Genomic DNA, 26,453 nt, shown 5'->3' with positions numbered 1-26,453 from the left:
ACAGAGGGGTGGACATCATGTCACGTCACAGGGCTTTCCTTGCGTCATCTCCACCATTCAACACAGCACACTATATATAGCATCCTAAATAAGAGTTGGATATCAATTGTGTTCTAGCAATAGTAGTTTGTGCTCCTCCCCTTCTTGAGAAGACATACTGTATACATATAATGTATATTCTTATTCCTCTGGGACCCTGTCAGCCATGTGGTGCTTTAGGCTCTCTCTCAGTTCCTATTCTGCCTGATGAAGGTCTGTTGATTGAAACGTTGCCTTTTATAGTTACAAATAAAGGATTTTTTGGAGCCATTATGCAGTGCGCAGACCACCACCTTCACGCTTTAGGTTCTGTGGCCGTCGGTGTGGTGAGCCTGCCGCTGAGCCTGGGTGCGCTGGTGGCCGGCGGGCCAAGCGGTCTGGGGGGTCTGGGGGGGGGGGGGGCGGCATGCGACCGGGGCTCCTGTGATCCCGAGCAGCTGCTGCCTGTGGGACAAACAGCAGGAATGCGGCCGCGGCGCAGACACAGAACTGTTTATTTGTGTGCTGGTCAACAGGGCCTGACCTCCCTCCATGTCTGTGTTTACATCTTCCCCACTTCCCCACAGTTGTTCTCCAACACATTGGTGTGCACGCACACACACACATGCACACACACACATGCACACACACACACACACACACGCGCACACACACACACACACACACACACACACAAACTTACTCACCTTGGAACGTCATCACTGTCAAATAAAATGGTCTATTTTTTCCTGCTCCGAGCTAAAACAATTGTAAGATATGACTTATCTATCGGTGCCTAACAGGATGCGATACAGTCAACATTACTCATGTTTTCAACTGTAACCTGCCCTTCACAGCAAACAGTCACGTGGCTCCAGCGGGGGGGTCGCTGGGGTTGGTTCTCCGTAACCATCAGATCCCTATGGTGTCCATAGAGATCACATTAAGAGTCTCTTTCAGAGGAACCACAGACAGAAAGCACTTATGAGGTGATGGTAGTCCCATGCTTGGGCTGGGGAGGCTGGGGAGGCTGGGGATCGGCGTTTACTGAGATGAGCTTTTAGTGGTGAAGAGAATGTCCTAATGGGTGCTCTCTGGCTAGAGGGACCCCCCCCCTCCCTCCTCCTCCTCTACTCCAAGGCCGCTGACCTCTTGTTCTCGCTGACCTCCAGAGGGACTGCTGAAGAGAGTGGGCCTTGAGTATTGATTGCTCCAGAGGGACTGCTGAAGAGAGTGGGCCTTGAGTATTGATTGCTCCATCGGTCCCATCCTGCTTAGCATGCCTTCCACAATCAGCGGCGGTGCCAGCGGAGGATAAATTAGAGCACACACACACAGACACACACACACACACACACACACACACACACACACACACACTCACGCCCTCACACACAGCCGGGCATGTTAATGGGACCCGTGCCACCTCTGGGCAGGGAAGTGTGTGAGAGCGGTGCGGTGCGGCTGTAACGTCACGCCCCGGCACACACTGTCATCGCCCGGCGCTGGCCAGGAGGCAGCGGCTCCAGCGGCACCCAGAGGGGGCAGCGAGGAAATAGGAAGAGCTATTTCTGAAGCGGCCCACCAGATCCAGGGAGGACTTCCTGTCTGACATTCCTGACCTGGGCTGGGTTCCTGCCGCACTCAGACAGACATGTGCGCACCGCTCCAGCACACACACACACACACACACGTGTGTGTGAAGCGGTCATTGTTATTTCTCACATACACACATGTTCAAACACACCGTGGCCCTGGTGGGCGACAGAATGGGTTGGAAATGGAGGAAATGAACACTCAAATACAGGGAAGTGGAGGGAAATGAGCGCAAGTGAAGGAGACATGTAGATGACCAAGAGGAAGCGCTGAACACCCACAATAGTGTGGCACTGACGCATCAGGTATCTTGAGGAATGGTTCATCGCCATCACCAGGATTGGGCTTGAGTTTTGTCTTCTGACTGTTCTGATTGAGACAATGAATTGATGCACACAGCACACCATACTGAATGCACAGCAATACTGTAAGCTGGCATAAAGCTATTGGCGGAGTGTTTTTATTTCAGATTTATGTCTATTGGACCAAATTAAACAAACATTCAAGTGCTGAAGGCCTGCTAAACAATGGCCCACTCCAGTGACAATACAAGAGCACAGTTGAAAAGCATGACAATTCTTCTTTTTTTTAATCCTAGGGATACCCCTGAGAGTTTACAGTTGACCCTGTCTAAGAACATCATAAGATACTTTGTCCCACATGGTGATCTTATCAATACAGCTCTCGAAGGTCCATGCTATGGCCTCACCTGAGACCAGGAAGGAGCTGAGCTGTGAGAAACACTAACATTTGTAGAATCGGTATGGGGGAAGGCCTGGCTGAGAACCAGCCCAGTCAAGGTGTTATTTAATGAAAAGAACAATAAGGTGGCCAGACCTGGTGGTATTAGCAACCTTTCCCATGAGCATTTAGAGGGCAGGAGGGACTTTGAAACCGGATATTGGACAAGAGTTTGAGAAGCTCTAGGTTCCCTCTTCAAGATCGGTGCCTGGAAGTACTGTACATCCCACGTGTTTCTGTGATTGCTTTTTACTGGAATAAAGATTGAAGCTACATTAACCAAAGAATCATACTTACATATGAACATCTTGTGTTTCCTTACATACTAATAAGGCTTCCGGTGTGTGTGTGTTCGCCACCCCACACACCAAAGAGGAAAACCCTAAAGAATGCATACAAATTATCAATTGGATGTGTACTGTGGACACACACACACACACACACACACACACACACACACACACACACACACACACACACACACACACACACACACACACACACACACACACACACACACACACACACACACACACACACACACACACACACACACACACACACACACACACACACACACACACACACACACACACACACACACACACACACACACACACACACACGTAAGTAGTTTGTTAAAAAAAACAATGGACCTTTATTGCCATTTCACTATAGATTACACACATAAAACTCAATAGCAACAGTTTAAGACTACTTCCAACTGGATGAAATACAAAACAATGCATCAGGATGACCAGCATTCTAACAGACACGTCAGAAAGCCAGGGGAGAAAAAATAATCAAACCATTATTTAAATCTCAAACAGCATTTAGTAATGCAAACATTATTTACAAAATAAAATAGTTTAAAGTACTTCATGCCATGCTCCTTATTCCAAGGACACAATCAAAAATCCTTCAAATTGTACAGGAACCTCTAGTATGGAAAAGCAAATAAAAGAATGAGGAACTAAAAATGTAGCCGAGTGGAGTGGTTAAAAGAGACGTGGTTACGGAGGCCCTGGAGAAGATGAAGGGGAGAGACATGGTTCTGCTCAGACGTCTAGAAAACAGGGACAGCTTTAAGTGACGCATGATAAAAGCATTCTGCACAAGGAGACCGTACGCTGAAAACTCCTAAAATGACACTTGGAGGCCAGTGGTTAGCGTTCATGAGTATATACACATACAAACAAACTGCACAATACTAAAAACAAAAACAAACAAACAAAAAAAAAGTAATTAATTAATTAAATATTATATATAATACAAGGAGATGAGAAGCTTGGTTTTTTTATGTTGAATTAATTATTATATTTTTATACACAGGAGTGCATGGGTGGCCCTGACTGAAAAGAAGGCCCAGGGTCAACTATGGATGCATGTCTTGTGTGGGAGTACAAGCAAGGGGCCTAGCCTGACTAGCCCGGTGGCGGGTGTGGTGTTGGAGGTGGTTGTTGGGGTGGCGTTAGCGGCCTGGGCTAGCGCTGGAGCTAGCGCTAAGCTCGGCTCCGCGCCGCTCACTGGCGGTTGCTCTTGATGCGCTCCAGCCTCTTCTTGAGGTCGTCGAGGTTGGCGGCGGGCGAGGAGGAGCGCGTGGGGCTGTGCGAGTGCTCCTGCTGGAAGTGCGACTCGCGCGACTCCTTGAGCTGCGACAGCTTGCTGTGCAGCATGTCGGTGGACGAGGCCACCGAGGGCTTGGACAGCAGGGAGGTGAGGGGCGGCCGCTCGTCCCCAGACGACTGCTGTTGCTGCTGCTGCTGCTGCTGCAGCTGTGAAAAGCAGAGAGAAAAAAAGAAAGAAGGAAAAACACAAAACACAGCTTAGATCGAGACACCAAGACAGAGCAGATCATACTGTTTTCAGGAATGAGTGTTATGACAAAAACGGGTGATCTAGGTCACACACTCTTAGATCAAAGACCTTAATAAAAGTAAACATTTAGGGTCAGTTACTAGAACATGGATCAAGCCTAATCCAAGGCAAAAAAATTATCTTCATCATCTTCATTCTCTTTTACTCCAAGTCAAGACTAGGCTTAATCCATGTATGGGGAACTGGCCCAAATATACATAACTCTCAAAAAGTTAGGGATATCTGGCTTTTGGGTGAAATTTATGGAAAATGTTACAGTGGTATGAAAGTATAGCATTTAAGTAAAAGTATGGAATGGTGATTTCCTCATTTCAAACAATTTATTGAAACAAAGGCCAACAAATTTCACCGCAAAGCTGAACATCCCTGACTTTTTGTGAGTAGTGTACATTCATGAATTTATTCCAAAGGTCTTGTGCCCTAGGCAGGCAGCGCTGCGGGCTGGGAGTGTTGAGGCCGAGGCTGACCTTGGAGTTGTTCTCCAGACCGTGTCTCTGCCGGAGGATCTTGAGCCTCTCGTAGTAGACGGCTGGCTTCAGTTCCTCCCCGTTGCTGTTGATTGGGACACTGCTGGAGCTGGGCATGTATGTGGAGGGATCGCCAACATGCTGGGGAATCACTGTACACACACACACACAAAGACAGAAGAATGAGTTGCTCATGTCGACCTATAGATTATACACCATGGAGCGTGTAATGGTTGAACCTTAGTGAACTAGCCAGCTAAACAGTATGCAAAAACCTGGCAAACCACAGTGTTCCCAATAAGAAAAAATAAAAATGCACACCCTTTGAGGTGCTGGCACGGGACGTAACTTATAGAAAAAGATTATATTGCCGCACACTCAGTCTCAATCTCAAATTTAATAACACCAACGTTTCGGCCAGTTGGCGTTTTTCAAGGTTTCTTCCTAAACCATAGAACTACATGAGCAGAACCTTTAAAACAGGAAAAGAACTACAAAATGCCTCATTATGAGCAGAATCTTTAAAAAGGGCAAACTAATGCATAGAGTTGCTTTAAGTAAACAATTATGAACTAACAGGCCATAGATCATCTTATTGGAATTTACCCTGAAAATGGATCTAGGATTACAGTCATCAAGTCAGCAGAATCTACAGGGATATAGAATGTGTGTGTGTGTGGGTATGTGTATGTGTACCAGTGCTGGAGGACTGGATGCGACCTTTGCCCTCGCGCTCAGACTCGATCATGCGCAGGCCTCGCTCCACGTAGCTCTGGAAGAACTGGGATGTGTTGCTCAGGAAAGGCTCAACATCAGCATCCGAATACTTCAGCTTATACTCATACAGCTCCGTTAGACCCTGTAAACACACACACACACACACACACACACACACACACTCTTAGTCCTTTTCCACAACCATGGTTTGTCCAAGTGAGATGTGAACCAAACTAAAAATGTACCTCTTTAGTGTTCTCCTTGGAGCCAATCTTCTTGAAAATCTCTGAGAGAATTTCACTCACTTTGGACTTGGACATCTTTTCATCCTATGAGTAACATAAATATACATAATTACATCATTTTCAGCTCAACTACCACACTGAATAAGCCCCATGATCAAAAAATAAACACAACTCTTCTTCACTAAACTAGCCCCATGATCAAAAAATAAACACTACTCTTCTTCACCAAACTAGCCCCATGATCAAAAAATAAACACTACTCTTCCACACCAAACTAGCCCCATGATCAAAAAATAAACACAACTCTTCCACACCAAACTAGCGTCATGATCAAAAAATAAACACTACTCTTGCATACCGTCCGGATGGCTCCCTTCTCAGAGCCCTTGTCAGACTTGTGACCCGACAGGTTGCCCGCATGCTTGACCACTCGGCGCAGGTGTGCCTCCAGCTCAGACTCGTTGCGGTTCTCGATCATGGACAGGTGATCCAGGATCTGTGGACATGTGAGCCAACAACTGCTTAACACATTAAAAAGCTCCACCACATCAACTAACCATACACAGGGGTTTTACCAGTCCCCAGTATCAGGTCAATAGGCGCGTTTCCACTATCGGAACTTCCGGGCCGTTTTTCAGGGCCATTTACAGGAACCAACGGAGTACCTGGTGGAGGGTAGGTACTCACAACGGCCCGGTAGAGTCGCTGGGCGGTACTAGTGGCTACCTCGCACAGATTGGTTGTCACAGTGACATCAGCAGATTGCGACAAACAACCTCCAAATTTAAAATGTGACGTTGTCGCGAGGTCCATACAGGGCCATTACTGTAATGGAGACACAACGCCTGAGAGGACCAGGCCAGGCGCGGCCCGGTCAAAAGTACCTTCCCCCAAAAGTCCCAGAACCAGGGTAATGGAAACGCGCCTAATATGACCTGCTTTCCATTTGGTCTTGGAGTCTTCTGAACATTGTGCTCCTAGTGGTTCTCAATGGGCCCACTGGCCCTCCGTGGTGGTCCTACCTTGGCCCCTTTGAGCTTGCACAGGGTGTGCAGGAGGGTCTTGAGTGTCCGGTGGGGGACGTCGCTCTTGAGCTGCTTCAGCTTCTCCTTGGGGAACACCTTCATGAAGTTGTGCACGTCCAGGAGGATGCGGTCCAGGTTGATGGTGTTGATGGTCTCCGGAAGGAACCGGATCATCCTCCACAGGCACTGAAGACAAGATGGTTCCACTCATGAACACACATTCACATGGACCACTGTAGATCTCATAAAACACTCATGAACACACATTCACATGGACCACTGTAGATCTCATAAAACACTCATGAACACACATTCACATGGACCACTGTGGATCTCATAAAACACTCATCCACCTGGACAAGATCTCATAAAACACTCCTCCTCGAGGACAAGTCTTTATACACTGACATTAGCACAACTGTGATTTATACCTTCATGACCAGTTCTGAGAACATTGGAGACCCTGCTGTAGTGAGAAGACTGTCTTGTAGCAGCACCAGGAGAGCACTGATGGAAGAACAGAAGCCATTATGAATACAAAACCTCATCTGATCAGACACTGAAACAAACACACACACAGAGACGATACAGACCTGAGGATGTTGGTCTGGTCGGACTTCTCCAGCACGCGCACCACCAACAGGTTGACGGAGCGGATGAGCTGCTGGCCGTCCTCGATGTCCTCCACCCGCGCGTCCAGCATGAGCGTGATGAGGCCGTGCATCAGGTCCTTCAGCACCCCCATGGACGCCTCACGCGCCAGACTCTCCACAGAGAACAACTGGGCACACAGGAGGAGTCGCACATCAACACTTCAATACACACACACCACCCCCCACCCCCCACACACACGGCATAATGCTCTACTCACACACTAAACAGCTAAGTCCAAGTCTATGATGACAGGACATTTACGAAACCTCTTATCTAGAAAACCTTGTGGAATTTGTGAATGTTGCAACAGCTTAGAAAAGTGCCATCTGCCGACATGTCTCAAGTACTTTAATTACTAAATGGCATCTGTGTTCAAAACTATTTCAAAACATAAAAATCAAGCCAGACATTTCCGCTATTCATTCCGCTAAACATTTGAACAGAGATGCTTGCTTGCGACAGACCAGTTGCACAATTAGAAAAGAGAGGGGGAGGACTGTTTCCACTCACAGAGAGCATGTTGCCGATGATGCAGCTGTAGAGCTTGAAGATGTCCCTCTTGTCCAGGCGGTCGTCGGCCATGTGCGTGTTGTAGATGAGCCGCAGCTGCATGAGGGTGGCGATGAGGAACTGGTCAATGTGGCCCGACATGGCCTCCGCCTTGTCCTCCTGCCGCAACACCTCATCGATCTAAACAGGTCAGCACACACACACACACACACACATACATACACACACATACAGTCAGCAACAGAGCAATACAACCAATACCAATATCTTTTTCAATAGCTATGCAGCTCTATTAAATTCTTCCATGTTTTAATTGATTTAATGGTGACCATGGCTACAAAACACAACAGGCCATGTTGTGTCTACTCTACTGAACAAGGATTCCAGTGCAGATACATAAATGTAGAATACATAGAACCAATAAAAACAACTCTAATGCTTCATGTCCCACCTGTGCGAGGGCCTGGATACTGGTGTTGATGTCTCCACTGGCCACCTGGGAGATGACGAAGTTGATGGTGGAGGCTGTGCTGTTACGGAGGTCATCAAAGTGCGGAGACACAGAACGAATCCTAAAACACAAAAAAACATTAGAGAACAAGAAAATGAAAATATTACTTGAGTGAAAAATGCACTTTGATATCACTTGTGGTGTAGTTACACCATATACACCACAGAACATGTTGATTGTATTGACAGCGGATTTGTGAACATTCACCATTATATACAGGAACAATGGCTAACATTCTGTGAGATCTGAGTATAAACATGAAAAAATGACCACCTATGATATCTACTGTACACACTGAAGTCAAGAAAACAAATTCACATTACCGTAATTTCCCGACCATTAGCCGCGGCTTATACATTGATTTTCCAACATTTCTTCAGCTATGAGGTTAATACAGGGGAGCAGTTAATACGGTGTTGATATGGTTTTGTTTCTTTTAACTGCCATGAAACACTGTCCTGCGGCTTATACACAATGTGGCTTATATGCGGGAAATTACTGTAAAGATCTCTGGCTGCTGTAGCAGCAGCAGCAGCAGTAGCCCATAGAGCCTGCTCATGCCTGTCCAGCCCCAGTGGGTGGCCGTGGGGCAAAGGGTCAGCAGCGGACTCACTTGGGCTCTGGGATCATGACTGGCTCCAGTAGCTCGTCCAGCTTGTGCTGCACCAGGTCGGGCAGCTCGCACACATTCGTGTGGTCGTTCTCGATCATGTCCAGGTCGAGCTGGAACTCCCGTGGGATAGAGGGCGCCGAATGCTCCGAGTGAGCGTTGTGCTGGCGCGCTTGGCTGTGGGGAGGGGAGGACAAAAAAAAAGAAGGAAAAAAAACAGTCAACCGCTTATAGAAACGTCAGAATCTGCTCATACATCTCTACAGTGTCAAGTTAAGGATTTTCTACAGACAGGTCAACAGGGTTTTTGCCATTGGGGTGACTGGGTTGTGGTGTCGCGTGATTCAGCTTTGCCTCAGACTGCCTCTGACGCCCTCACTCTGGAGCATGTGATGCTGCTGCTAACCTGAGCGAGCCCCTCAAGGCTCCTGCCTCAACCCTACGTGCGTGGCAGCGGCGAGGGGCTACTGGAGGAGGAGGAGGAGGAGGGGGCGGCAGGAAAGACCATACTTACATCCTATACGTGCGATACATTATTCTGTCCACGGAGAGCGGCGCACACACGCGTGAGAGTAGGGGGGTTATACAAAAGAGAGGAGAGAAAGAGATACAGGCACAGGATTAAGAGAGTCCACATGCAGTCCAACCAGAGGAAAGGAAGACAGACAGGAAAGGGGGATCTGGAGAGAAGAATGGCAGAGTCATCATGGCAACGAGATTAGTCCGCTTACACGCACACTAGGACACTAGGGTTCTCACAACATGCAGTCCATTCCATGCGCTGGTCAGATGAGCGGAGAACAGAAAGGGTTAATAGGGACGGCCCTTTTTTAAAAGACCTTACCACATCTTATAAAACACAGCCAGTATGGATCTACTACTACATGAGTCAATATGGCCTCTGGGAAGAACATGGCAAAAACCGGCCCCTGGAAAAGACTGGTCCTGGGGTCATAGGGTTTGGAAATGGACGTCCTCGTGTTTGGGGGGACACGTACTTGAGCTTGTTGGGCATGTCCTCCTGGGCAGCGGCAGGCTTGCGCATGAAGGTGGCGCTGTTGTTGGAGGGGTGGTCGCGCGGTGCCCGCTCGGCCGGTTTGGCGGGGGCTGGGGGCGTCTTCTTCGCCGAGCGCTTGATGCGCTCCTCCAGCATGCTCAGGTCCTTCTCCGAGAGCTGCACAGGACAGGACAGGACAGGGCATCGCTCAGCACAATTCTCCAGGACAAAGGTCAATTCAAACGGAAATGATCTCAATCAGATTGCTCTAGTTAAGGTGTCTAGGTCTTTCTGAGCAATTGATGCAATTTAGACAGTGAAGAACCTTCACAATGTTTATAAGAGAGCCAAATGGGTGCTTAAAATCACTGCTGTCCATTGGGCACCGGGGTTAAACTGGGTTGGAGTACATATATGCTGCTGTAATGGTGCCTGTAAAAGTATTTATGCACTTACCGTTTATGTAAATACTACTGCATTCAGGATATGTATATGTACTTACTGTTTATATAAATACTACTGCATTCAGGATATGTATATGTGCTGACTGTTAATGTAAATACTACTGCATTCAGGATATGTATATGTACTTACTGTTTATATAAATACTACTGCATTCAGGATATGTGTACTTACTGTTTATGTAAATACTACTGCATTCAGGATATGTGTACTTACTGTTTATGTACAACTACTGTATTCAGGATATGTATATGTAGTGACTGTTTATGTAAATACTACTGCATTCAGGATATGTATATGTATTTACGGTTTATGTAAATACTACTGTACTCAGGATATGTATATGTACTGACTGTTTATGTAGAGTAAATACTACTGTATTTAGGAAACTATTCCACAACACCAACACTCACATTGCCGATGAGTTTGAAGACCTGGTCCCCGCAGACATTGTACACCACCACCACAGTGTTGAGAGCAGCATTGCGCACAGTTGTGTCCCGGTCACCGATGTGGACAGCGATGTCCTTCAGGCTTTTAGCCGGAGTCGGCTGGCAAACATTCATTCCGAAGCCCTCAATCAAGCACCCGAGCTCCTCCAAACATTCTGGACAGAGCAAAATGAACCGCACAAGGACAAGCAAAGATTACAAACAAATCATAACAACACTATTAGTGTTAACAGTATTCTACTGTAACAGCATTTATGGGTCAGGTCAACTGTACAGCCATGAGTGGATTATGGGCTCTGTTATGGTAGAGTGGTTGCGGTTGCTCTGCTCACCACATCTCTGCTTTGAGTTCTTGGACTTGGTGCCGTCCATGAGGAAGGGAAAGACCTTGCTGGCGGGGTACACCTTACACAGCATGGAGAGGATGGCACGCACGTCCTTACGCACCACATCCTTCGACTCCCCTACCTGACCACACAAGGGCACAAGGGGAATCAAGACTTTTCAAACCATATGGGGTTTCATTTCATTATAATAATAATAATAAGAAAGCTGCTGTACATAGACATCTCACACACACACACACACACACACACACACACACCTTGAGGATGAGGTAGGGGATGAAGGAGGAGGCCTCGTAGTCGCTGAGGTGGTAGTCTTCGCGCTTGAGCATGGTGAAGAGCAGCTTGAGGAACTCCAGCACCTTCATCAGCACCGTGGTGTTGGTGTCGAAGAAGCGCAGTGTGAACCACTTGAGCACCAGGTCCAGACAGCCAATCACCGCGTCCCGCTCGTCCTCCATGTGCTGGTCATTTCCCCCAGAGCAAGAAAGAGTGGACAACAAAGTGAAACTACAGGACATGATCGGAGGTGGGGAATTCAAGACAAAAGACATCTCCTTTGACTTGACATGTGACAAAGGCCTATGTGTAGCCTCCTCAGAAAATGGGAGATAGAGAGTCAATACCAAAAAAACAAGAACACATTTGGGGACACCAAGGCTGCCAGAGTGGGTTGTACCTCGATCATGGAGCCGATAGCTCTGACGTGGCGCTGGAAGTCGAAGTGGAAGAGCTCGTCCGTGATCCACTTGGCCATGCAGGTGGCCATCTGGCCCTTGAGCTGCTCCACGTATTCGTCCCTCGGAGTGTTGAAGTTCCACTTCAGGATCTGCAGGGCAAGGACACCAGCTTTAACATGGCACAGTGACACACTCACATCAGGCAGGTTTTCCATTCAGAAAACAGAAAATTAAAGTTGCTGTTTTGAGCAAAGAACTAAATCGTTTGGAAGGCATAATGAATTACAGAACATCCAAATTAGGATAATTTAATCTTTGTCTAATTACAACCACCTCTATGTTTATAGTCTAACTCCTGCCCTCCTGATCTGAGATATGAAGATGCCAACCTTGAGTGTCTTCTCCTATGTTAATATTCTAACTCCCGCCCTCCTGATCTGAGATATGAAGATACCCACCTTGAGCGCCTTCTCCTCCTTGTAGCGTTGCTCTTTACCGTTGGGCACCAGGGTGAAGACGGGGCCGGACTTGTCCTCCTCCTCCTTAGCACTGGCCTTGACTGGAGTCTTCTTCCCCACCACACCCTACCCAGGAAAACATGGACATAAGAGCCATTAAATATACACCACGCACAAAACGGCAGGGATATTATATGGCTTTTGGGTGAATTGTTTTGGTCTTTGTGTCAATAAATTGTGTGAGATGAGGAAGTCACCATTGCATGCTTCTACTTCAATGCCCTGCTCTGCTGCCACTGTAGCTTGAGCTTTTGTATACAGTATGTTCCATAAATCTCACCCAAAAGCCAGATCGCTAACTTTTTGAGAGAAGTGTATACTCAGACAGACAGACGTTTGAATCCCCTCCAAACACCTCCTTGGTATGATGACAAACCGGCCGAGTGCTTCAGTGTGCAAACCCACCAGCCCCAAGTGCACTAGTGACTGCTGTGACTGTGACTCAATACAAAGGACACCAACGTTGTTCCAAAGGTACCTGCTCGTGGTCAAGCCTGTGGTCTGAGAGCCGTTTGGGATTACTGATATTACTAGCTCTGTCCATGCCAGAGTCGAGTCCCACACCGGCTCTCTATATTTAATGAACACAGATCAGCTTCTTAGGCAACACTGGCTTTCCAGAAGGGTAAAGTCTCTCTAAAGACAGCATTGTTTCACCAGTCCTTTTCCAAACGATTAGTGTAAATAGTACTAAGATGGAACAGTGTGTTCAAACAAATGACCATAATGAACCTTTTTAGCGGCAGGGCCAGCTGACTTTGCTCTCTTGGTGTCAGGTTTGGATTCCCGTTCCCGCTCACGTTCACTGGGAGCAAAGTCATCTGCGGCACTCTGGGAACTGGCTGGAGCTGAAGGAATGACAAGATCAACAGAGGATACCTCAGTGGCTACAGTGTATACACTACATACTTCATTAGGTGTAGTACACCCACTACACACTTCACTAGTACAGTATACACACTACACACTTCATTAGGTCCAGTATACACACTACATACTTCATTAGGTGCAGTATACACACTACATACTTAATTAGGTACAGTATACACACACACACACTTCATTAGGTGCAGTATACCCACTACACACTTCACTAGTACAGTATACACACTACACACTTCATTAGGTGCAGTATATACACACTACATACTTCATTTGGTGCAGTGTACACACTACACACTTCATTAGGTGCAGTATACACTACATACTTCATTAGGTACAGTGTACACACTACATACTTTATAAGGTGCAGTGTATACACTACATACTTCATTATGTGCAGTATACACACTACATACTTTATAAAGGTACAGTATTTACAAAGAGCATCATAAATGGATGCCAAACTAGTAGCATCTAACAGGTTCCTTTAGCTCCATAGCTCCATAGCTGCCTATTTCAAAAGTTGAAGAGAAACAGTGAGGGGACTGTGGGCTGCTGTAGCAAACTGAACAGAACAAAAGTGCTACTAATTCCTCTGTATAGTAGAAGGTCAGATCCGCTGTGGTACCTGAGGCTGGTTTCCCAGAGGAGGCTGCCTTGCTTGAGGCCGCTTTGGCCGGGGGACCGACCCTGGCCGGCATCACCGCTCGCGCCTTCTCCAGCATGCCCACCACCTGGTCCTTGGAGGCCGGCTACAGAGCAGACAGAGAGGAAATGAGATCATGAGACGAACAGAGGGAGTTGAGTAACAACTTCCTGCAGCTCATTCATTCAGAAACAACGGGAACAAAGAGGCCCTGAGGCCCCAGCATACCTTTAACTTGGTGGTGGCCTTGGTCATCTTCTCGTAGCCCAGGTGCATCATGAAGGTGGGCAGCGCGTCCTGGGCCTTCTTGCGCACGTCTCCACTGCGGTCCTCCAGGCAGGTGTAGAGTTGGGGCACACACAGCATCAGGTCTGGGGACGCGGCCCGTAGACCCGGCAGCCTGTCGGCCAGCCAGCCCAGCAACTGCAGACCAGGAGCACAGGGGTCATGGAGGTCACAGGGGTCATGGAGGTCAGACACACATCATGTGCTCTTTCCAGTTCATTCTCCTCTGTACCAGGACATGAAGCGCTGAGAGCGCCCTCAACCTCCTTTTCTCAGCGCTGCGAGAAGTGTTTATTGTTGCTAAGTTACCAAAACCAGAGACGGTTTATAACGAGAAGTGACATTGACGAGCCCGGCGCTGTTCTAAAAGTTGAACAGATTTCAACTTTGAGCGCTCTGAACGCTGCGGTAAAAAGCGGTCAGCGCCGAGAGCTTTTTTCCACCGAGGGCGCTCAGCGCTGTGAACGCTGAGCTACATAGATTTTATATTGAAAATTGTCGCCGTCCGCGCAAAAAACGCGTTTGGTGGACACCGCACGTAATTCATTCATAGATATGTCCAGTAATATTGATTAAAAGTCCATCTTGTTTTGATTTACTGAATTGACTGATATTTGCTATAGACCTGCAGTGAAATCATTGTTAATGGCATCACCTGGCAACAGGGGCAAGGACACAGTTCCTAAGGTGCTGAAATAGGTGAAGCTGACAGCCTTCAGGGGGTTGTTGGTGTATGGTTAGTAGAGGTGGAGGGGTAGGGGGTTGTTGGTGTGTGGTAGAGGTGGAGGGGGTAGGGGTAGGTGTAGCTGACAGCCTTAAGGGGGTAGTTGGCGTGTGGTAGAGGTGGAGGGGGTAAGGGTTGTTGTTGTTGGCGTGTGGTAGAGGTGGAGGGGGTAAGGGTTGTTGTTGTTGGCGTGTGGTAGAGGTGGAGGGGGTAAGGGTTGTTGTTGTTGGCGTGTGGTAGAGGTGGAGGGGGTAAGGGTTGTTGTTGGCGTGTGGTAGAGGTGGAGGGGGTAAGGGTTGTAGTTGGCGTGTGGTTAGTAGAGGTGGAGGGGGTAGGGGTACCTCCTGTCTGAGGAAGGGGTTCTCCCTCTTGAGCTCGTCGGACATGTCCTCCCCCTCCAGCCACTCCTTCATGCCCGTCTGCTCCACCCAGGCATTCAGCGTCGTCATGGCAGAGGTCCGCACATTCGCCTGAGGAGGGGGGAGGGAGAGAGTTAAGCTTAGACAGTCACTACCAAGCAGTCAGTGACCACTGAGTGTGTGTGTGTGTGTGTGTGTGTGTGTGTGTGTGTGTGTGTGTTTTTTTCTTATCTCTACCTTGCTGTCTCCAAGCACAGTGATAATGGGCACTCCCAGGTTCTTGACGTGATGCTTGAGGCCAGGGCCCATTGCTATGGCCAGCTGCTGCAGGATGTTTAGTGTCTGCTGAACCTGTGAGCCCATAGACAAACACACACAATATGAGAGATGACCGGGGACTTACTGCCCTCTGCTGGTGAACAAGAAAAATGCTATAGCCCACACCGCCTTCTCAAATGCAAATATTTATCTTCAAAGGCAAATAGAAGTTCACATGGAGGAAGATGACCTCACACAGGATCACACACACACACAGGATCACAGAGGAAAACACACACACACACACACACACACACACACACCACGCTCAGACACACACACACACACACACGTACACTTGGATAGACTGCTCACCAGTAGTTTGTTGGAGTCATTGAGACGGGCCTTGAGGGCCAGGGGCAGCTCCCCGATGCTGGACTGGATGAACTTGGCCTCAGAGATGACTGCAGCCACCTCGTCCAGACCCTCCTTACGGATCTTCCAGTTCTTGTCCTCGATCTTGGACACCATCTCAGATGTGATCTTATCACTGGAGGCAAAAATCAACCAGGTTAAAGATGCACAAAGAAACCCAGATAAAACCAAACTAGCTGTATGTTGTGTGTGTGTGCGTGTGTGTGTGTGTGTGTGTGTGTGTGTGATACCTGATGTCTGTTCTGGGCAGCAGGTCCATGACGTCTCCCGCTCCTCCCTCATCCTCCTGCTCGTCAGCATCCTCTCCATTCTCCTCAGCACCGCCCTTCTTAGTGGCGCCTCTGAAAGGAGCCGGAGTAGACTGGCCCTGCATCTACACACACACACACACACACACACACACACACACACACACACACACACACACACACACACACACACACACATGTTAGTATGACATAATGAATGTTGTATAATTATAATTAAGAGACTTTATTGAGCACTAATACACATATTAGTTATGTATTAATGGCCAACTTTACTTCACTTCACTTTACTTAGTAAGATCCTTCATTACTATCCGCTTTAACCCTCTCTGGTGTTACCAAAACTTGTGATTTTGTTAAGTGAAGTGTACATAAATATATGTTTACGGCATTAAAAGGTTCAAATTCCTGAGCACTTGCCAATAGCAAGCTTCTAAGTGGTGCTATCTTGCATAATTGGGTTTTCTCTCATACTTTTGCTAATGCATACTTTCCTTTTGATGAGATCAGCATGTTCAATAATGCTGTGCTCTTAGCACATTCAGCTGTGGTTTTCCAGAATGCAGAGCTGGTTATCGCTTAGAGCGCTTCAGGGCTTAAGTTTACCCTCCCCTCCCAAACAACACACTGACGCTAGAAAACAACCGGCGTCAGCAGAAATGTACCTTCTCAAACTCGGCGTCGATCTGGGTGAGCAAGGCGGTTTTCTCGTCCTCAAAGAACATGCGCAGTGGAGCTCCCATGTAGAGATACATCACGCCGAGCAAGGCGATGGCAGATGTGCGCACAGCCTGAGACACACACACACACACACACACACACACACACACACACACACACACACACACACACACACACACACACACACACACACACACACACACACACACACACACACACACACACACACACACACACACACACACACACACACACACACACACACACACACACACACACACACACACACACACACACACAGAGAGAGAAGCTTTACTTTATCTCTGGCATAATAGATTCAGTTGCACACAAAAGGAAATTCGGCTGTGGCTTTGAGATATGGCGGTAGGTGAGTGTAGTATTTCAAGACATTTGAATAATATTTCCATATAATATGCTTAGCAACTTCCGACAGGTGTAAGAATATAGGAGACCAAGTATATGTAAAAAATGGCCTCATCTGTTTAGTGTGTATCTAGAGGGCGTTTCACAGCCCACAGTAGGTGACACAAAACACTGGCAGCCGAGACGACATAAAACAAACAAAACACTCACCGGATTGGTGGCACCCAAAGCGGTCTTAACATTATTTATAAACGCCTTCACATTGATCCTGCAGGAAACACAGAAATACAATTTTGAAGGGATTTCTCAAGATACAACTCCATCAAATCATAAATGACTAATTCAACTAGCATGTGGAAACATACCCTGCGAATCCAAACTCTTTCATGGCGTTTGCCAACCAGTTCAGTGTTTCAGCCTGATTCTTGGGGTTCTTCTGTGCAAATGCAAGGGACACCACCTGCAGACATAATCAAGCACATAAGAGCTCAGTTAATTTGCTTGTTATAACATTGTCCTTAAACATGACTTAAACCTCCTTTGCTAAAAATATAGAAACTTTGGTACACATTGAATTTCCCCTTGGGGATCAATAAAGTATCTATCTATCTATCTATCTATCTATCATTGTGTGTGTGTGTGTGTGTGTGTGTGTGTGTGTGTGTGTGTGTGTGTGTGTGTGTGTGTGTGTATATGACGTGACGTGAGCAGGTGCATGTTCGTGCAGCAGTTGTTCTCTGGATCAGTGACAACAGAGGCTAAAAGTAGGTGACAATAGCACGGCTCAAGTCCACAGGTGTCTCTGGGGCATGGGGCACCACTATTAGCTCTCTGCATTTAGCCACATCTCTCAACAAACAAACAAACAAACACATGCACAAACAACAGCCTCCTTCAGTGAGCATTTCAATTAAGTCTGAAAATATTCCAAAGATTTATCCACTTACAGATCACAGTAGTACGCAATACAAATGTGCAAAGATAAACACATGGGACAGCTTGTGGAGTCCCTTCTCCAAAGTTAGTCCTGCTCTGCAGCGACGGCACAGACCTGTTCGGCGGTCCAGGGCAGGGAGCAGGCCTCCCCGATGGCCGTCAGCGCCTCCTTGGCCTTGCCGCCACACTTGACGTCGCCGATCTTGTCCACCAGGCCGTCCAGCACCACCAGCGCAGAGGTCTTGGAGAAGACGCCCTTCTGAGCCACCAGGCCCACGATGTGCAGCTTCATCTGCATCACCTGGGACACAAGACAGCAGGACGAGGGGCGCTTTAAACAACAGCTCACAGGCCTACTGGGGGTGCCTCTCAACAGCTCACAGGCCTACTGGGGGTGCCGCTCAACAGCTCACAGGCCTACTGGGGGTGCCTCTCAACAGCTCTCAGGCCTACTGGGGGTGCCTCTCAACAGCTCTCAGGCCTACTGGGGGTGCCTCTCAACAGCTCACAGCTCTACTGGGGGTGCCTCTCAACAGCTCACAGGCCTACTGGGGGTGCCTCTCAACAGCTCACAGGCCTACTGGGGGTCCCTCTCAACAGCTCTCCTCGATCCTCCATGCTCGATCCTCGAGGGGCGTTCCCACTGATCTATAACTAACACTAGATAGACTATCCCATTGTTTCCGCCCCGAGGATCGAGGAAGGAAGGGAGGGTGCATAAAACCTCATATGAGAGGCACCCTGGGTCACTCTCCATCACCTTGGTTCCTCAACTCGCGTAAGCCAAACATTTTATTTGTTTTAGTTCATCACAAGGTCATGCAAGCCAGTCAGAGAACATCTTGTGAGGTGTCTGGTGAGGTGGAGGGTTGCTACTGACGACGGACATACCTGGAAATTCGTCTCCTTCCAGCCCGGCTTCTTGGCCAGCATGCGGACCAGCGCCTGGCACGGCATCTCGCCGCGGTCCATCTGCTCCACAGCCTGGAGGGGAGACAGCCCGCAGCACAAGACAGTGTGGTCAGCCACAAGCACGCCATTGTTTCACTCCACTGTCTGACCACAAATCTGGCCCAAACGGACTGCAGTGTGACCAGGCGGTCTGCTTCTCCTGTGCTACTTGCTGTTCTAACTGCAGGAGACGCGAGCGGGTGGTAGCAACACAAATCAGTTTGATCTTTTTTTTTCCAACCGGAATGTCCTAACTGGATGTGATGTGAAGAGTGATGTGGCGTGACGTTTTGAGCAGAACGTTTTGTCGGACAGCCCTTTTCTATTTTCTGTCTGTCAGTCACGTTGCTCTGCTATTTTGAACAATATACTGTATATATATACTGTATATATATATGACGCATAGAAGACCATATGTAACAGATTCAATATGGACACAGAGCATTTTATGCTACACGACACCCAGACGCTTGGATGTAGTTAGGACAAGCTGTAAGAGTGGAGAGGTCACCTTCTGAAACTCCTCCATGCTGGCCAGACGCTCCTTCCAATTGCTGCTGTCCAGAAGCTGCATGCAGGAAGCAGGCAGCACGGCAGCGGCCTTCTCCTCACACACCTCCAGCTGCTCACACACACACACACACACACACACACTTTTGAGGGAGTCGCCCTACTTGACAAATCTCCCATTCACATTTCAACAGCACACGCAGATGACAAGAAATGACATGTTTAATGTTTGCTTACCGAGAGCTCAGTCTCTACAATCTCTTTGCTTTCGCCGGCTTTCTTTCCTTTCCCACTGGGCGTGCTGGAGGGCTTGCTCTTCTTCGGGGGACCAGCCGACTGAACACACGACAGGAAGAAAATAGAAAATCTCATTAGTATAGCCATTCATGCATCTTACACTCCCCCACCTCCTCCCCCGCCCTCTCGTGGGTGAGGCTTGTGGAGGGCAGAGGACTCCATTAGCAGGGTGCTGCCTGGAGGCTGGAGGGAGGTGCTGCTCACCTTGGCAGCGGGGGCCTTCTTGGGAGGCCCAGAGGCCCTGGGAGGAGGCTCTGCTGCGGGAGCCGCCTTGGCTGCAGGCTTCTCCTTCTTCTCCGCCGCTCCTCCAGCACCCTTCTTACCTCCAGCCAGCTCCACTTTCTCTGCACATTCTTTTATCTGTTGCAGCGGCAAAGACAGAAGGAGTATTAGCATAATGTTTGCCATCAGGTGTTTGCCAATCATGAAATAGTGTGTGTGTGTGTGTGTGTGTGTGTGTGTGTGTGTGTGTAAAATGATCATATGCAAATAATCGTAAGCAAAACTCCAACCACTTCTTTCAGATTAGAATGCATGATAGGATTAAACCCTTGTGTGTGATCAGGCATGTTTATGGTACATATGTGGATGACGTGGCTGTTACCCTATCAAGCTTGAGTTTATCCAGGTCTGCCAGGAACGGGTTGACCGCCTTCTCCCCCACTACCTTCATGGCAGTGCCCAGAGCCTCAAACGCAGCGTCGCGCACCTCCGCCGCAGAGTCATTCACTTGCTGCAAGTTAGAAGATGGGGGAGAGGAGGGGTTAGAATGAACGCGTCAGAAACAACCCAAACTCTGCTGCCATTTTTGTCAACTCGTTTGCGTGAGCCGTGTGTACCTTCAGAAGAGCGGCACACAAAGGCTTCAGAACACTTTTTGGCAACGTGGCTGTCGTGCAGTGACGGAAACTTCTGGCCAGGAACAGAGAGGCCTGCTGCTTAATGGAGGGGTTCTTGTTGTCCATCACAGACAGAATATCCTCACTCAGATTTTGAAAAGTTGTCTAGAGAGACACACACAAAGAGATCCACAACATGAGTGAGGCTTACTGGAGGATGATAATAATAATAATAATAATAATAATAATAAATGTGCATAGCTCTATGCTGGTCAAATGACAAAAAGTTGTGGTTTTCAGTGTTATTTCAAGCACTCACAGTAAGGAAGATTGCATCAATAGCCTCCTGTAAGGCCTGAACCACTTGTGGTTTCTTCTCCTTGAACTTCTCTAAGATGGTTGGCACCACCTTCAAAGAACCCAGAAGAGAGCGTGTCAGTTAAGTGCCTAAACGACAGGAGCATAAATTTAGAATTGAAGTCGGGAGGGGAGAAGCCAAAAGCTCACATGGCCCGCATAGGTCCCAAACTTCTTCCGAAGACCCGCCGCTAATCCAGTTAGGCATTTGGCCGCCAGCGCCACCAACATCACATTGGTATCTTTGCCAACAACCTGCAGAAGAGATTTCAGGGGATTTAACACACAGACCTACTTTACCCAAAGATCTCACCTGCCAGACGTCTGTCTGCTGCTCCACGAACTCGCTCACCTTTTTCAGGGCGCGAACCAGGTCTCCATAGTCTCCGTTCTCCAACTTTGGATTTTTAGCCAACGTTTCAACTGCCTCCAGAGCCTCTTTTCTCTCCTGCCACTTCTTTGCTTCCTATATCGGGGTGCAAGACAGAGGGTGAGCATCAAACACAGCCACCAAACACAATCTTTGCTTCCTGTATCCGGGTGCAAGACAGAGGGTGAGCATCAAACACAGCCACCAAACACAATCTTTGCTTCCTATATCGGGGTGCAAGAGAGAGGGTGAGCATCAAACACAGCCACGAAACACAATCTTGAAGACTTTTGCGAACTGCACGAGCACTCACAATTTTGTCATAGAAATCTTTAGGCAACTTGGACAGGATTTCGACAGGTTCCAGGAGCTCGAAGGGATCAACAGGTTCTTCACATTCATCATCGTCGTCATCTCCTACAAATAAATTCAAATTATACTTAGTTCAAATCAAATCAATCAAATTAAAACGAAACATGTTGCGAAATAGCTGAGAACATTACAAATAACTCTGCAAAGAAATTCTTCAAAGGGTCACCTTAAAAATAATATAAATAATAATAATAATAATAAAACTAATAAAAAAAATACTTTCTGGTTTTGCATTCATTCATTCCTCTTACAAAAAAAGAGAGCTATTATCCAGCCAATAGCAGAGTGTAGAGGGACAGGGGCGTGACCGCCAGGCTTACCGTCCACCTGGTCTCCTCCTGAGGCTTGATGCTGCTCAAACTTGGCCTTGAGGTCCTGCTGGGATCGCAGGAAGCGGGACTGTCTGGGGGGCGATGTGGGCAGCTTCACCCACTCCTCCTCCAACTCTTTCAGCTGCACACCAGGAGACAGTGGCCAGACGGGCCATTAAGCATCTTACAGGCCAGCTCAGACAAACAGCACAGACATCCTTAAAAAAGCTTGATGAAGTGCTGTGCTCTGACACATAAACAGTCACCCCCCCCCCCCAGGAGGATGTTTTCTTGGTGCCAGTTCATGAATGGAAGCTTTATGAAGAACTGCCTTTCATAAAAGCTGGTGGCTGTGATTTTTAAACAGTCACCCAGAATTGAATGTGGAGGGGAAATAAACTTTTGAGCTGTCTTTTTCTCTTACTTCATGTTTAGTAAGAGCGTCCTTAACTTACCTGCACAGAGTTGATGCTCTGGAGAGGGGCACGAAGTGCATCTCGGATCCACTTGTAAATCTCTACAGCTAGCATTTTGGCCTCATCTCGAACTGCCTTTTCTCGAGACTCAAACAGTTTTGGCAACAGTTTGACTACTGGCTTTAGGGTGATAATCTTGGAACCAAATTCACTGCAAATACAAATCCAAACATACCACTTATAAATAAACCAAATCAGGCAAAATATATAGACCACTCAAAGTCCAATTTTCAATTAGTGATTTATGACAAAAAGAAGGAAGGAGATGAAATCGAGTACACACCTGAGGGCTCTCCTTAGTGTCTCAACGCATGCTACAACAATCTTGGGGTTCTTGTTGTCCAGGCCCTTGATCAGCTCCTCCTGGACCACCTCAGCCTTCTCTATCTCTACATACATGAAGCAGATATCGGCGCCCAGCTCCTTGGCCCGTGCTTTGGGCTGGTTGAAAACTTTGTTGACCACTCCAGACACTACCTCTCCAGTCGTTCTGGAAAAAATAAAATCAAATAAAATATATAAATAAGTAAATAAATAAACCCCTGTACTGAATACTAACAACACCCTCAAAGGTTTCACATCAGAGGCTGTGCACAAAAGATAAGCATTTAGCCTAGTTCTTTTGTCCGGTCAACAGCTAGGCCAACACTGATGGTCTACTGACAATACACGTCACAAAAACCAGGCCTACCAAACAATCACACCCAACAACTTAGGGAGTGGTGTTATGGTGAGAGCACGGCGACATGTTATGATAACAGGGGGAAAAAACACTCAAAGCTAGAACACAGCTCGCATTTGTGTGTGTTGAACAGTCCAAGTGAGATGAACGCTAGTGTCACATATCTAACGGCTATGATAACAGTGTGAGAATAACTTCCCCATCATGCTGTGTTTCCACTCAAGAAAAACAGAAGGATCATTCTTTTGAAGTGAAGAACATGAAAGTATCTGCACAAATTAAACACGTCAACCAGGGACCTAAATAAGCCTGGTAGTGCAAAAACATAAAAAAAAAAAGAAGGAAAAAAATTCTGTACTTACTTGCCAGCCACATGGGCTCTCTCTATGTACACAAGTGCTGCCTCCAGGCCTTTGAGCTGAGCTACGGCATTGGAGTCTGTTACAAATCTCTTTATGAGACCCAAGTATTTCGCCCATTCTGGACTCTTCTCATCCGTTATCCTTTGGAAGAGCTTCAGTGCTTCCTCATATCCATTCACTCTCGCTTTCCATACCTTAAGGCCGAGCCAGACATTTAAAAGACGGAGAGAGAACAAAACTAAATGAGTTCATGACTGAGAGAACTGACCCAGTTTTCTGTGAGCATCTGAATACCTGTAACAGACAGCGGTCTGTCAAACCTACATTTAGGGACAGCTTGCCTGAGTCTGGGAGACAGATTCTTTTTGCTCATTAAGTCGAAAAGCAAAAGGCAACAGTGGCTACTAGAAGCTCAGGGGGCTTAGCATCAATTGCTCCGATTCGTTGTTAGCTTCTCAGGAATGCACAGCACATGGACTAAATAGCAATTTAAGCTCTTTCCTTTTGAAAAATGTCTAGAGGTCAAATGTTACAAAAACAGCAATACCAGTCCATTCTCAGGATTGGCTCCTTTGATTTATAAGATTCTCTCAAGACAGTGGATTTCTTGTAACAGCAAGCAACACATATATTTGAGTGAAATTGTACAGTTAGTTAAAAATCACCTTGTGTTCACATTTCTGATCAATAGGCAACTTCATCCATTCACTGTCGTCCCCCATGGTGGCTTCTGTATGGGTGTGCCTTATCTGTTTAACTGCACGGGAGGGGGGACATCAGGAGAGGTAGCATTGCATGCATATCACAGTAGGTCAAAACATCATACAAGCTCATTAGTTTTAATAGTATACTACTTTTGTCAACATTTCCATTCCACCACAACAATACTGAATGCATGAAAAACAATCTGAAAAGCATTCATGATTAGGTATACAGACCAGAAGAATACCATATGAACATTGAAAAACACAACCACTTGTATGCAAGCCAAGTTATATGAAAACATAAAAAAATACTGTGTTCAGTCACAAGCTGCTAACACGATTGATGACAGCAGTGCTACGAAAGTTATATACTGGCCATGTCCAACAGAAGACCATGATGAGGATGATGGGAAATAGCTCTCCATGCTTGCTATCAAGAGTAATACTCCATACTACAGATGCATACCATTGAGAGCCTAATAATGCCACGGCTAATGGAGCAGAATGGGGTTTCAGATTTCATGCGGATCCATAAAAATCCGCTCAACAGCTATGAATCACGATATTTCTAGCCAGGCCAGGTGGACATAATCCATGCGCATACCAAAGTGGAGGCGACTGTTGTGACGTTCATTACAAAATCAACTGTTTGGAAAAAGGTCAGCTCACACATTCTTCAATAATTAATGCAAACCACCAACATTATGGTCATTTAAGTCTGCGTCACACAGAATATCTTCTTGCTAGTTTCAAGCACGACAGTGATGGTGACAGATGAACTGCTGTTTACATCTAAATGCGCACAGCTCGGTTGACATTATGCTAACGTTAATGTTAGCAATGTAGCTAGCTATGTCTGATCAGCTGGCTACATAATAACAGTAACCCTAAACTGCTGGTGCTATTGTTGATTGAAACACCAACGGATTGCTAGGTCACATTTAAAGAAATTATATACAGAGAAGATTCTAAGCAAGACAAAGCAACTGATGAAGTTTAGATCCTAGATCTTTGCCTCGCCCACCTTTTGACTTAAGCTAAGCATGGGAATCGATTACAGTGTATTACTAGAACTGCTAACTGACTAGGCGTGGGGCATCAACACTTGAGCTGCATACACATTCATCAGTGCAAACAAATTCCTTAGTGACAAAAATGGTATATCTCAGATGGCAACATCTTTTGGATGCCAGCCACATCCGCAGGGGACAGGTATACAGCTCAGCTCAGCTTGCTAACCATAGCTTTGTTGGCTAATTTAGCTTCAGTTACTAGCGACAGTAGACAAGCTACCAAGCTGGTTAACGTTGGCTGGCTAGGGTAGCTAGTTAGCACATGAACTGGGAGGGCCTAGCCAGGCTGGCTAGCATCAGCTACACTCGAAACGGCGAACACGTCCACCACCACGCCATTTAAGATGTTTACAACAAATCCATCGCTACACAACTCCCTGATATTATATGGGCATAAAATGGTTGGCATGACAATGCAGTCACCATACAACATGGGCACAAAATAAACCGACTCACTATTGTTTGACACAAGCGCTTGTTATTCCATCCACAACCAGGCCCGACAACGCAATGGTGGGTGCAATAAATGACTCGTTAATCGTTAAAAAGCTGATCGTATTTATAGCAACGTGAAATGACATTTTGATATAGAATTCCCATAGTTACGTTACCTGTGTTCCGACAGAGAAGGCAGGGTGATTTTATGCAGATGGAGCTGATACTCAATCATTACTCTTAGGGCTTTGAAACGCCTCCAAGGGCGGAGAGTCAGAAGGAGGGACCCGAATGAACAGAGCGTGCTTCAAGCAGCCGTTTATACACGGTGACGCATACATTCGGCTAACTCCAACCAATGCCCACCCTGTCTGGAGAGACTGACTGGGAGAGAAGTATTTGACAGTAGCAGCGCATCATTAGTAGGCTATGT

The 26,453-nt window shown here is 47.1% G+C and overlaps 1 protein-coding gene across 2 annotated transcripts; it reads right to left on the bottom strand.

Moving 5' to 3' along the window:
- Positions 1-2,986: 2,986 nt before the first annotated feature.
- Positions 2,987-26,337, bottom strand: ckap5 (cytoskeleton associated protein 5). Of its 2 annotated transcripts, XM_062546878.1 has the most exons (45): positions 26,197-26,337; positions 24,474-24,565; positions 23,809-24,002; positions 23,048-23,254; positions 22,744-22,915; positions 22,298-22,430; positions 21,919-22,022; positions 21,588-21,701; positions 21,386-21,490; positions 21,198-21,287; positions 20,879-21,043; positions 20,644-20,772; positions 20,244-20,399; positions 19,980-20,078; positions 19,744-19,854; positions 19,173-19,265; positions 18,397-18,582; positions 17,711-17,805; positions 17,556-17,613; positions 16,946-17,071; positions 16,245-16,387; positions 15,955-16,129; positions 15,559-15,672; positions 15,304-15,432; positions 14,182-14,376; positions 13,936-14,059; positions 13,158-13,273; positions 12,904-12,996; positions 12,366-12,491; positions 11,907-12,056; positions 11,488-11,691; positions 11,216-11,351; positions 10,845-11,038; positions 9,971-10,146; positions 8,976-9,149; positions 8,303-8,423; positions 7,852-8,031; positions 7,281-7,468; positions 7,119-7,194; positions 6,685-6,873; positions 6,021-6,158; positions 5,663-5,746; positions 5,397-5,559; positions 4,701-4,852; positions 2,987-4,130 (listed from the first exon to the last, which is right to left on the bottom strand). In XM_062546878.1, the coding sequence occupies exons 2-45, from the start codon at positions 24,528-24,530 to the stop codon at positions 3,879-3,881; spliced, it is 6,186 nt and encodes a 2,061-aa protein (XP_062402862.1). In that variant the 5' UTR covers positions 24,531-24,565; positions 26,197-26,337; the 3' UTR covers positions 2,987-3,878. The 2 variants fall into 2 exon arrangements, with proteins under 2 accessions (XP_062402862.1, XP_062402863.1); XM_062546879.1 differs by lacking the exon at positions 12,904-12,996.
- Between the last annotated feature and the right edge of the window lie 116 nt (positions 26,338-26,453).

This window comes from Sardina pilchardus, chromosome 10 (assembly GCF_963854185.1).
Source record: "Sardina pilchardus chromosome 10, fSarPil1.1, whole genome shotgun sequence".
NCBI classification, from domain to species: domain Eukaryota; kingdom Metazoa; phylum Chordata; class Actinopteri; order Clupeiformes; family Clupeidae; genus Sardina; species Sardina pilchardus.
This window is presented reverse-complemented; position numbering and strand designations above follow the sequence as displayed.